Source organism: Vombatus ursinus, unplaced genomic scaffold (genome assembly GCF_900497805.2).
Source record: "Vombatus ursinus unplaced genomic scaffold, bare-nosed wombat genome assembly UNPS02014814.1, whole genome shotgun sequence".
Taxonomy (NCBI): Eukaryota; Metazoa; Chordata; class Mammalia; order Diprotodontia; family Vombatidae; genus Vombatus; species Vombatus ursinus.
Genome location: NW_020954592.1, coordinates 15,191,599 through 15,204,287, shown reverse-complemented (window position 1 = coordinate 15,204,287; position 12,689 = coordinate 15,191,599). Strand labels below are relative to the sequence as shown.

Sequence of the window (12,689 nt, the reverse complement as noted above, 5' to 3'; positions counted from 1 at the left end):
CCTTTTAGCAAGATGTAGTTTCCTTCCTCATTCTTTCAATTAGGTCTATTTTTACTTCTACTTTGTCTGAGATCACGATTGCTACCCCTGCTTTTTTTTCACTTCAGCTGAAGAATAACAGATTCTGCTCCAGCCCCTTACTTTTACTCTGCGTGTATTTCTGCTTCACAAGTATTTTTTGTAAACAACATATTGTAGGATTCTGGTTTTTGATCCACTCTGCTATCCATTTTTGTTTCACGGAAGAGTTCATCTTATTTACATTCACAGTTATGATTACTACCTGTGTATTTCCCTCCATCCTATTTTTCCTCCTGTTTGTCCTCTGTCCTTTGACCCTTTCCCTTCTCACTAGTGTTGCATGTTCACTTTGATTTCTTCATTTCTCTTCATCATTCTAAGTTAGGGGCACTCAAAAAACACATCTGACAATTTCTTTTCTGATCCAATTTTATTTTTTAAACAACAGATTTGGGACGTGGTAAGAAATTACTATGTTACATTTTCTTTAAAAAACCTGCCATGTTCTACAGAAATGGAATAAATAAATAAGATTTTAAAAGTTCAAAAGTTTATACACATATTTATAAAAATAACTGAATTAGAAGAAATTAAACAATGCTGAGATGTCCATGAAGAAGTCTGGTGAGGAAAGGCACCTCGTTCCATCACAGGAAATAAAGACCACAGTTGTTAATAGGCAGCCAAAGCCTTAGATCTTGAGAAATAACCTTCTTCTGGATAAATGTTCTGAGAGAGTACTTAACTGACTTAGATGGCAGTTGGGGCATTCAATTCCCTGACCCCAACACACTATTAGAAAGCACTGTTATCTTTCAGTAGGACTGTGCATGAGGGAAGTGACCCAGGACACTGAAATTTTAAAGGAAGTAAGAAGTTAATACTCTGCTCTTTGAGCTAACTTTCAGTACTGATAGTACAGATCCATAAACACAGCTGCAACTAAAGTATCTATTTTCACATCCTTGCTCAAAGACTTTATGCACAGTGCAATTTAAAAGAGCTACTGTATTTCACCTTAGATGAAGCTACATACACTTCAAAGGTTAGACAAATATGATTCATCTTTTCTCCATCACATAAAGTTTAAATAACATTTGAAAACAGCACTAATATTCATGGACGATAGGCTCTACACAACAGCAAAACTACAGTTATGAGAATCATAAGAGACTTCTTTTAAAATAGAAAACCACAAAATAGGGTACTTTTAGAAGTCTCTTAGAAGTTGTTACTTGCTAAATGTGCTTTACATCAGTCTCACTCAGGTGACAGATACTCTTTACCTAAATTTATGCTCTTTATCCACTAATCTCTCTTTTCTGGATTCTGGATCCAGATCTATTTGGACATACAAAGGGTGTGATTTCTCAAAGACCACCACACAAATTTATAGTTAAAGGTAAGAAAACAATGTAAATAAACATCCAGAATGGAATTGTGTCCACAGTGGAGAAAAAAGGTAGGGGAGGGAAGAGAAAAATATGAGAAAAAGATGGACATTAAAAAATACTGTGGCGCAGCAAACTGTAATTGATGCGGCGGCCTATCTATGCCACCCGATAGGCCTTCATTAGTGTGTACTCTTTTCGGTTGGTACGGGCTGCCCAGATGAAGAGGGCAGCAGCCATGAACTGCAAGGGGGCTGAGACACAGGCCAAGCAGAAGGACCAACCAAATTCACCCTTCACATTCTCAGGCAGCTGCAGTTTCTGATGAAGTAGTTCAATACCAGCAACATAGCAACTTACTGAGCCAAGCGTACACAAACCTGATTGGGAGTAGAAGAGAGAAAAGGAAAAACAATAGAACATAGTGAGGTAGTGAAATCATTGATGTCTCAACATGACACTGGAATGTGGCAGTTCATGACCCACAACTGAAAGGCCCTTACATTAAGGTTAAGAGTTCAAGTACAGTAAAACTTGACACCCACCTGCAAGGAAATGAAGGACTCCTGTGGCAATAGTTGGATACAGACTCCGGCAGGCACAAGCACAAAGTCCAATTAAAGCCCCGAAGCACATCAAACCTAGGCTAACAAAAGGCAAAAGGAACTGGCAGCGCCAAAGATCTGACAGAGAGAAAAAAGGGTGGATAGAAAAAGAGGAATGAAAGAGGGAAGGGGAGGAAAGGGAGAGAGAGAGGGGTTATTATCTTGCTACAGCATTTTCTCAAGTAGAAATTTCTTCCATATTACTAGTCTCCAAAAAACAATTTTATTGTTAAGAATATTGATTGATAAGATAAGAAAGGAGTTCAAATGATAGGTCTTTTCCAGTGAATCATCATCAAAAGAATCCAAACTTTGATCAGAATAGATTACTTCCTAACACAAAAGTTCATAATGGATCTCCAAGAAAATCACAACACTTAACTGAAGAATTGCAAATGTAGAAACAAAAAGCAAAGGATAACAGATTTTAAGTTGGAAAGGACAAGTCCAACTAATTGTACAGATGAGAGAACTGGGAGGTTATATGAACTGTCCTAGGTCACCCATGTATTAGGTGGCACAGGCAAAATTTAAACCAAGGTCTTCTGACTCCAAATCCAGTGCAAATCACTTCAACTTTGTTATATAATCTCAACTGGGCCCTTACTACTACACAGTAATCCTTTTATTCTTCTCTGACTTACAATTTATCACATTCCCAGGCTGTTCCAAACCTTTACCCTGAAGCCACCTACACTATCCCCTTAACTCCTTTCCTCTCAGCAGAGGCATTCACATAATATTTCACTGAAAAAATTGGAGACCTCCCCTGTGACCCCAGTTCTACCCTTCAAATCACTTTAACACCATTCTCTGATTTTCTCCTCCTCTGCATCTCCAAGTAAAAGACAGTTCTTCTTCCTCTTGCCAATAGGAACCCCTTTAGTTGTAATTAATCCACTCCCATTTCCTAATGGGAACTTCCTTGCACAATGATCTGTTCTATTTCCCTAACTTTCAAACTCTTAACCAACTTGCTTCTTCTGAGCTCAAGCATGCTCAGGTTTTTCTCAATCCTTAAAACGACCCCCTCTGATGTCACTATTTTCTTGGGCTATCATTCTTACTCTCTCCTTCCTTTCAAAGCCTGGTTTTCAATGAAAGCTGTTGACAATGGTTGTGGCCACTTTCCCCCCAATTTACTTTCCAACCTGTTCTAATCTGGCTTTCAAGCCCACCACTTAAATGAAACTGCTCATTTCAAGATAAACAATAACTTCTTTATTGCTAAATCCAAAGCCTTTTTCTAAGTCCTCATCTTTCTTCACCTTCTTGCCACATTTGCTACTTTAGTTTCTGGATACTCCTCCCTCGGTTTTTATGACCCTCGTTTTGTAGCTTCTATCTGCCTGACCAATCCTTCTTAGCATCTCATGCCCCACCTTATCCACCCCAAGCATGAGTGTGGGGCTTTGTGTGGGGCTCCCTTCTTTTCTTATTCTATGTGTTTTCTCTTGGTGATCTCATCCACTCCCATGGGTTCCACATTATCTCATATCATTCAGAAGCCATGCAAAGCAATACATCCAACCCTCATCATTTTCTTAAGCTTCAATATTACATTTCCATCTGCCTGTTAGGCATCTTCACCTACATGTCTTGTAAGCATCTCAAACTCAACATGATCATATGATCTTTCCCCCTAAACTTAGCACTCTTTTTAATCCTATTTCTTTAAAAGACACCATCATCCTTCTAGTTATTCAATTTTGCAACCTAGGAGTCATTCTCATCTCTCTGCTCTCACCCCTCATTCCATATTCATAGCTGATGCTACCAAATCCTATCAATTCTATCATCCCAGCATCTCTCAAATTCATCCCCCTTTCCCTACTTACTCCACAATCATCCTACTTTAGGTCCTCATTACCTCTCAAAACCAACTATTCTAAGAGTCTTCTAACCAGTCTCCCACCACTCAACCCTTCACTTTTCCAATCTGTCATCCACCTTTGTGGATCACCTTTGACAGTCACTTCTCTGTTCAATTATCTTCAATAGTTCTTTACTGCCTCTAGGATAAAATGCAAACTATCTGCTTGGAATTTAAAGCCCTTCACATCTGGTTCCATCTTACCTTTTTAGGCTTATTACACTTTACTCTCCTCACGTGCTCTGTATTTTGGCCAAACTGGCCTACTTGCCATTCCCTGTACATGAGATTTCATCTCTGTTCTCTGCCTTTGCAAAAGCTGCCCCCATGCTTAGAAGGTTTCTCCTCTATTTCTTGGTACCGGAGGTACTATCTCCACCCCACCCCCACCACCCAATGTAAGGGGGCAGAGTTTTTCTTTTTTCTCTTTGTGCACTTAGCATAATGCCTGACACATAGGAGTTACCTGAAAAATGCTTGTTGAATTGAATTGCTCTTTTCACCGTACCACTATGGCTCTACTTTTCAATAAATTTGCATTGGGCAAGGATCTAAGACAACTCCAAAAGTCTCATGACGGAAAATGCTATCCATATCCAAAGAAAGAACTATGGAGTTTGAATGCAAATCGCAGCATACTATTTGCTCTTTTTTTTCCTTCTGTTTTATTTTGTTTCCTCTTTCTTGTGGTCCCTTCTATTGGTTCTAATTCTTCCTTACAACATGACTAATGTGAAAATATGTTTAATAGAAATGTATATGTAAAGCCTAGATCAGATTGTGCACCATCTTGGGGAGGGAGGGGAGAAAAATTGAAAACTCAAAAGCTTATGGAAATGATTGTTGATAAATCAAAATAAATTAATAAAAATAAATAAAAAATAAATAAATTTGCACTAGATCCTCAATCTGCTGAAGGAGGTAATGGATATTATTACTGTACCCCATTTTACAGATGAGGAAGTTTATTTTCAAGGCAGCTAAGTAAGTGCCTTGTCTAAGTTGCTAAGCAGTAAAAGTGAGACTTTTCCCTCTACAGAGGAAAACTTTTCTCTCATTTACTAAATGAATGTAACATAGGATGGAGAAAATTTTCTCCTCCCTTTTTTCCCCAAACCTTCTGCTATTATCAAATTACTCACAGGTCCGGAGTAGATCAATCCCAGTGTTGTGGTTTCCAGGCTCTACATACTTCTCCATGAACTGGTCTGACAGTGTAAAACTGAAACATTCTGTGATCAAGTCAGATGACTCTGGAACAAGAGTAACAATGATTACTTGTTCTTTTCATCACAAACATTCAACAATCAACCCTTTTGGTAACTAATTTCAAAATTATGGAAATGTGGAGCGACTACAAAATTTAGTGCAGCACTGGTGTAAACCTATGAATGTTATTTCTGATTGTCACTAGCAGGTTTAAAACACTGTTAAGAAAGTTTGTGTTGTTTTTTTTTTTAATAAAGGAAGGGAAGAGAAATAAAGACAGATATAATACAACTGTAAGATATTGGAGAGCTTCTGTTCAACATTCTTTGTCATTCTCCATTCTTTACCAAACGCCCTCCCCTTGACTTCCTATACTATAACACTTAGCACCTCACTGATTCTTACTCAAGCCTGATGTTCTGAAATGACAACCACCACAAGGAATTCAGTGCTTCCATTCAGAAATGCCAAAAGAAGTAGCCATGGCTAAGCATTACTTTTTCCTTTCACATTACTTCTATTTCCTGTTTTTTAACCAAAGGGTTCTACAATGCCTCACAAAAAAACTACTGATTATCATATGAATTTGTATGTAGAGTTGACCAAATCATGTCTTCCAAAATAATAACAGACCTCACATGGCAATTGCCTAAAAGAGAGTAGAGATAAATATTTGTAGGCTCGATTTTGGATGTTAGTCTACTTCCTTCATACTGGTTTAGGGTTTCAGTCTTTATATTTTCAGGTACGTACTCTGTGACAGATTTTAAAACCATTTGTTCACAATTTCTGTGAGGCTCATGGAAAGCAGTTTAAGAAGTAGGAGACGAAAGGCACAGAGGACTTTAATGTTAATTTCTCAATGTAAGTTCACTGATTTGAATACTTGAGGTCCTACTGAGTCATTTTCTTTTTGTCTATTCTCTCCCTTTTGGCAATATCATTTATTATGAGTTTTGGATATCACCTCTATAAAGATGACAATCAAATCTATAGTGCTGTCCCTGAACTCTTTCGAGAGTTAGAGACACGCATCTACATTGAGATGTCAGGCCAGCATCTCAAACTCAACTTGTCCAAAAACAGGTTTAACATCTTTCCCCAAAACATAAGTCTCCTATGTTCAAAACTTTGATTTATCTTTGACCCTTCTTTCTCCCTCATCTCTCATTTCCCTTTAGTTACTAAGTCCTAAGGATTCTACAACTATTTTATCACTGGTACTCTCTATTCCCATTGCTACCTACCGCCCTACTACAGGCTCTCATTACCACCTCTTCTGATTAATGCAATGGCCTAACTAGTCTTCCTACCTTCACTTCCTGTCTCCACCCCATCCATCCTTTACACTGTTGCCAGATTAATTTGCTGACGTCATTTCTCTACTCAAAACCATTCCATGATTTCTCACTTCCAAAAAAACAAAATGAAAAATTGTCAGCCTTGCACATGACATGCAAGATACCCTATCTTTCCAGCCTGATTTCTTACCACTCTCCTACTCTAGGCTCCTGCCAAATTAGATTAGCGTTTCCCATATACTTTCCATGCTCTCTTGCCTCTGTCTTGCCTCATGCTATTCACAAAGTCTATAATGCAATTTACCACACCACACCCCTAAAACTCCTTTAGCTGCTGAAATCCTGCCCATTGTTTAAAGCCAAGCTAATTCTTCATGATCCTTCATGAATCTTTCTGGGTTCTCTCTAGTCAGTTTATTTACCTCTCAGCTCTGTCACAGGACTCTGGCCCTCTCACACATTTACTATCATGTAATATTTTGTAATAAAGTTACTTGCATTTTTCACATCCCCCTACTAAACTGTAAGCACTAAAAGAGCAAGGATTGTGTCTTATTTAACCATGAAACCTCCCCCAGAGCCTAGGGCAGTGGTCTGAACACAAATGGCACTTCAATAAATTTGTGTTGAATTCAATATGGTCAAGGATGCTGGGGTAAGCACTGTGGGAGATCCAAAGAAATAAGCCACAAATTGTCCAAAATAAAGAATTAAAATATTTTCAGATTTCATCTAGAAACTACAAAGCCAAAGTTAATTATTTGGCATAGGTAAAGAAAATTTTTAAAAAAGAGTATATATATATATATATATATGTATATACCTGTCTTTTCTGGAGAGCTATACCAAGGTGTGCTTTTGTTGGGCACAGTGATACACCTTCTCCACAATCCCACTGTGCCATTATACCGGAAAAGTAAGTCATTATAAGACTTTTCGTCAGGATCACTGTCAAAAAATTCATCCCTGATTTTGTTTAAATCACTGAAATTTTCTGGTGCTGGATTTCGATATTCATACCAGAAATCTGTGCCAATTGATGCTGCCATATAGATGGTAGAAATGAGGCTGAGCACACAAGCAATTACCAATGCTGTGGCGAAACGATTATCCATTCTGGCATTCGGGTTTTTTTGCTTTTAAAAGGAAAAAAGAGAAGGGAAACAGAAAAGTTAACTTTCAAGAAATCAAATCAGCTTTTTTTCTATAATATTAAATATTTTAAAATATTCATTATCATACAATTTCTTTCCTCATTCTCTAGCTCAATTTCTTAGTCTAGGATCTGAGGATAAATTTCAGGGGGTCCATGAACTTGAATAGGAAAAAAATAAATTACATCCTTATTTTCACTAACCTCTTAATTAAAATTTGGCACTTATTCAATTACTTAAAAACATTCTTCTGAGAAAGGGTCCACAGGCTTCATGAGCCAGTCAAAAGGCTCCATGACATGAAAAATGTTAAGAATGCCTAATCCGGCCCAATGTTTGTGACCATGACTAAAATTTCACGTCTAAATTTCATCCCTTAAATTCTCTAGCACAATACAGTATGATTAAGGATAAGAAACCAGGTAAATACTTGTCTAATTTCTTAACTAATCAAGGCAGCTAGGTGGCACAGTGGATAGGGTGCTGGGCCTGGAGTCAGGAAGATCTGAGTTCAAATCTAAACTCAGACATCACCCTGGGCAAGTCATTATACCTCTGTATTCTTTAATCCACTGCTGAAGAAAACAGCAAACTACCCCATTATCTTTGCCAAGAAAACTCCAAGGATAGTATGGTCCACAGGGTCACACATACTCTGATTGAGATATTTTAAAGAAAAGTTATTATGATAATAAAGTACTTATTAAATCACAATATGCACAGGGATATAGAATCCCAGTCCTTCAGTTGCAGAACTAAAATAGACAGCATTGAAATTTACATACATCTCATATGATCACAAAATACCAGAGAAGGATCTTCCCATTTTACATATGAAGAAACTGAGGCCCAGAGAACTAAATGACTTGCCAAAAGTCACAGTGATGATTACTAGTAGTGTCATGAACAAAACCTAGGTCCTGATGACTCCTAGTTCCATGTTTCCACTAGAGAGACTCTCTACATTTGGCAAACAAATAAGTAAATACAGATAAAACCACAGTTAATAGTAGAGCTAGTGAATTCTAAAAATTCTGAATTTAATTTACATCTAAGTTTAGTGAAGCTTTATGTTTCTGCTTGAATGATGAATTTCAGACTTCCTCAGGGAAAGGAAGCAATGGAAGTCAGAACCTGATTCCAATGAACTAGGAAAGTTTCCTTAAAGAGACTTAGGATAAAAAATAATGCTTAGTAAACCCTGCGGGGAAGGTTGTTCTAAATTCAGGATGACAAACAGGACAATAAACATACAATTATTTTAGCTGCCAATCTCACCTTTAATTCATTTCAAGGCAAACCTCTCACCAATTTCTTCACCTTCATCCCTGCCTCCCCAAGCCCCTACAATTTTGCAAACTCTCATATACATCTCCTCTCTCTGTCTCCCCGCTGCCCCTACAAATCCTCAGGGAAGGAAACAAGTTTTCTATAATTACATAAATATTTAATATTGCCTACTGACCTTCAGCCAGAGGCAGGGTTCAGTAGCAGTGCAGTAAAATGACTAAGGTGGACAAAGCTGAGTCAAACGAGCACAAAACAACTTACAGAGGATCACAATAACAGCCTCACAAAATTAGACAGCAGAGATGTGAAGATCGGGAAGTGACTCAGGGGATGAGGACGGATGAGGAGGGGACCCCGGCAATTACAAGAATTAAGATTCACCTCGATTCCACGCTTTTTTCCTCCAGTCTCTCTCATCTTGGAATTCTTAAATAATTTTAAAAGGCCACCGTACCTAGGAGGGTGCCCGCGCCCAGTGGGCTCTCATGTCAGGCAGTGGATAGAGAGGTCGGGCGGGTCCCCCAAGTGCCCGGTCCGCATCCCAACCCAGCTATGCAGCAGGGGGGCAGAGTGGGAGGGGACGGAGAGGCGGTCTCCTCCCTCTCCCCCTTCCCTCCCCTCCCGCCCCGGCCCCTCCCCTCGGGGCACCTCTGGGCGATCACTGATTCCGTCCCCCACCGCCCCCCCCCGTACCTGGTGACCCCAAGACCCGCCCGACGCCGCCGGGACCATCAGAGCGGGGAGCGGCGACGAGAGGAGCCCCCCTCCCCGCTCACTGCGCCCTCGACCTGCACCGCTGGCCGGGGTCTCTCGCACCTCTCTCCCCCGACCCGTCCCGTCACACCTCGAGCAGAGGTAGACTCACCGCCCATCCTCCTGGGCCGCCACCATCCCGCACTTCCTGCCGCTTGTCCCGCGGCGGCCCCGCCTCCCGCGCTCCTCCTCTGACGCACTTCCTAGCCGCGCCCTCTTCTTCTTCCTTTCCTCCATCCCTCCGCCCACTCGGCCCCCTAGCCTAGACTAGTTTATCTCTGTCTTGGGCAGACCGCGAGGGGTTGTGGGAGTTGTAGGCAGTAGAGAGAAGAAGAGAGTGGGAAGGCTGGTGAAACGACACGTCGGCGTGGGGCCTTGTAGGAGTTGTAGTTCGCCAGTCCTTAGTGCAATGACTTCCTGCAGTCTAGCGTGGTATGCAAGGACCCGGAGCTTGTGAGCTAGGCTGTGAAGGAAGGACCTCTGGACCTGAGCTAGGCCCGGCCACCAGTCTGGAAGGGGCTTGAGGTTTGGGGCGGCTGCAGAATGTGCCATGGGCGGGAAGGCATGTATCCAGCCCCAGAAATACTATATTTTAAGTCACTTTCGAAGTAATACGAAAAAAAGAAATAGAACACAAAGAAGTAAAATAAGTTAATAAACATTCCTATAAGTTATTAAGTATTCGAAAATGCTTTATTTGAATGGGTTTTCTGGCTTCTAGTTTTATGCAGGATGTCCCAAAAGTCGGTGCAGTTTTAAGCTATTAAACCTTAAAATTTAAGCACTTAAAACTGCACTAAGGTGTATATATGTAACACCCAGACGTAACAGAACGCCGTCAAAAATAATCGTTTTAGGGCAGGAGGAGGAGGCCGCAATTTAGGGCTGGGGAAGGCAGGGATCGCTCCTCATAGCAAAGTCGAATAATTGGTGACAATTCATTGATAGGTGGACTTAAATGGAGATCCCCAGGCTTCCCACGGTCGCTTCTCTATTCATTAAGGTACAGTAATGTGTTCTGGTTTCGCTGTTTCCCCTTAGGGCTCAACCTGAAGGAAGAGAGATGGAGGTGTAGGGAATAAAAGGAACAAAGAATTTGTTGAAGCTGGAAGGATGGGGGGGGAGTGGGGAGGGGAGCTGAGATGGAAACGGGATGTTCTAGACCTGTTGATTTCATCGTAGTCAGGAGCTGTTACTATTCTTGAGGTAAAGTGGGTTCCACTTACAACCCATTTTACCTTAAGCAATTTACCTAAACCTGTTCGCCATCTATTTCTTCATCTGTGAATCAATCAACAAGCATATATTTAGTGCCAACTACGTGCCAGACTGGATACAGAGACAGAAGTGAAACAGACCCTGCCCTTAAGAAGCTTACATTCAATTGCAGTAGACAATATGCCTCTGTGCAAAATAGTTAGAAGATGATGGGGACTGAAAGGGAGGGCAATAGCAGTTGAAGATATCAGGTAAAGCTTAAGTTTGGTGTTGTGAAAAATGGAAGAGTTAAGTTTCCACATAAGTAGATAAGAAATCAGCACAGACAGGCTAACTTCTCTGTCCAGGGGGGAGAGTGACAACCCAATTCCATGCACATAATGTATGTTAAGGGTGGGACATATAATGAAGATTGTAACCCAGAAGTTTTAGGACCAATCCTGATCCAAAAGGGAGGAGTTAGGCAATTACTAACTATAAACCTTGCTCTGGCTTCTTTACTCGGTGCACTCTCCCCTTCAAGAAGGTGTGCCCGTTTCTCCCGAGAACTGAAAAGACACACTTCAACCTCTTTAATAAAAAGTCTTTGAGACACCAGTCTTCGGAACTGAGTTGGGGTCTTCTTTATAACAGTGTGAGCTGAATCAGGAGACCACATTAGATGACCTCTAAGGTTCCTTCTAACCTTGAATCTATGATTTAAAAATTGGAAACCACTCTGTCTGAATCTGTTCAGGAGTCTTTGCACTAGGCCCCACTGTTTTTAGTGAATGTTAGGTTGGGTATTAAGTTTTGGTTTAAAAAGGACTCCAAAAACTTAGATGTACTCTAAGGATCAAACAATATTCAAGTTGCTACAAGCTAAAAATTAAATCTTTGGTTTAGTGAAATGCGTTCCCTGCCTGCTCAAAGGCAGCTAGGTTGCACAGTGAACAGAGTGCTGGGCTTGAAGTCAAGAAGAACTGAGTTCAAATTTGGCTCTAGACACTTACTACCTGTGTTGACAGGGTATAGGCAGGCCCTGGAAACCCCCTCTGAACTCTCCTTGAATTTTCCCACTTGATCAAGTCTCTAACTTTTGCCTTTGACCCAGTGACCCATTTCAGTCAACTGGCCTTTCATTGTAGCCTACTCCCAATCTTCCAGTTCTCTCTTGCCCAGCCCTTCATTTTCTGTTACCTCTGGGGAGCCCCTGGCTATTTCCTACCCTTGATTCTATCTAGATCCCATTCCACCCAGTCACCCCAGCCTACTGTCCACCCCCATCAAGATCCTCCCTAGACCTCTTCTCCCAGTCATTCCAGACTACTTGGCCATTGCTAGATCCCTCCCACAGTCTTTCTGCTTATAAGATCCATCTTGCCTCCATTGAGGTGCTCAGATCCCTTAAGAGTCTGGCCAATATGGCAGATTGTTAGAATCATGCCCACCCACTATCAGTGTTTTAATAAACCTTGTCTTTAGCTGAAAGAAGGCTTAGGTCTAATTCATTCCAGCAGGACCCATGTTTCACTACTTTGGTTCCAGCACCCCAAACCTCAATAGTGTGACCCTGGGCAAGTCACTTAATCTCTGTTTGCTTCAGTTTCCTCAACAGTAAAATGGGGGTAATAATAGCACTTACCTCTCAGGGTTATGTGAGGATCAAATAAGGTAATATTTGTAATGTGCTTAACATAGTACTTGACACATAGTAGACTCTGAATAAATGCTACCATCCCTCCTTTCTTAAACTCCTTAACCATTGAAAAAATGAAATTGCAGAATTCTTGGTATTAGTTCACCTCTTTTAAGAGTCTTCATAACCCATGAGTTAGATATTTCTGGGAGGAACCAACAAGTAAGAATGGTTCTTCTATCTATCTATACAATTT

At 40.6% G+C, this 12,689-nt stretch overlaps 1 protein-coding gene across 6 annotated transcripts; it reads right to left on the bottom strand.

Annotated features, from left to right (window-relative positions):
* Positions 1 to 432: 432 nt before the first annotated feature.
* Positions 433 to 9,783, bottom strand: CLDND1 (claudin domain containing 1). Of its 6 annotated transcripts, none has more exons than XM_027835437.1 (5): positions 9,710 to 9,783; positions 7,224 to 7,536; positions 5,033 to 5,143; positions 1,958 to 2,095; positions 433 to 1,792 (listed from the first exon to the last, which is right to left on the bottom strand). In XM_027835437.1, exons 2-5 carry the CDS (start codon positions 7,513 to 7,515, stop codon positions 1,572 to 1,574), a joined length of 762 nt encoding a protein of 253 aa, XP_027691238.1. In that variant the 5' UTR covers positions 7,516 to 7,536; positions 9,710 to 9,783; the 3' UTR covers positions 433 to 1,571. The 6 variants fall into 6 exon arrangements, with proteins under 6 accessions (XP_027691238.1, XP_027691240.1, XP_027691235.1 ...); XM_027835439.1 differs by lacking the exon at positions 9,710 to 9,783 and adding an exon at positions 9,661 to 9,681; XM_027835434.1 differs by lacking the exon at positions 9,710 to 9,783 and adding an exon at positions 9,538 to 9,620.
* Between the last annotated feature and the right edge of the window lie 2,906 nt (positions 9,784 to 12,689).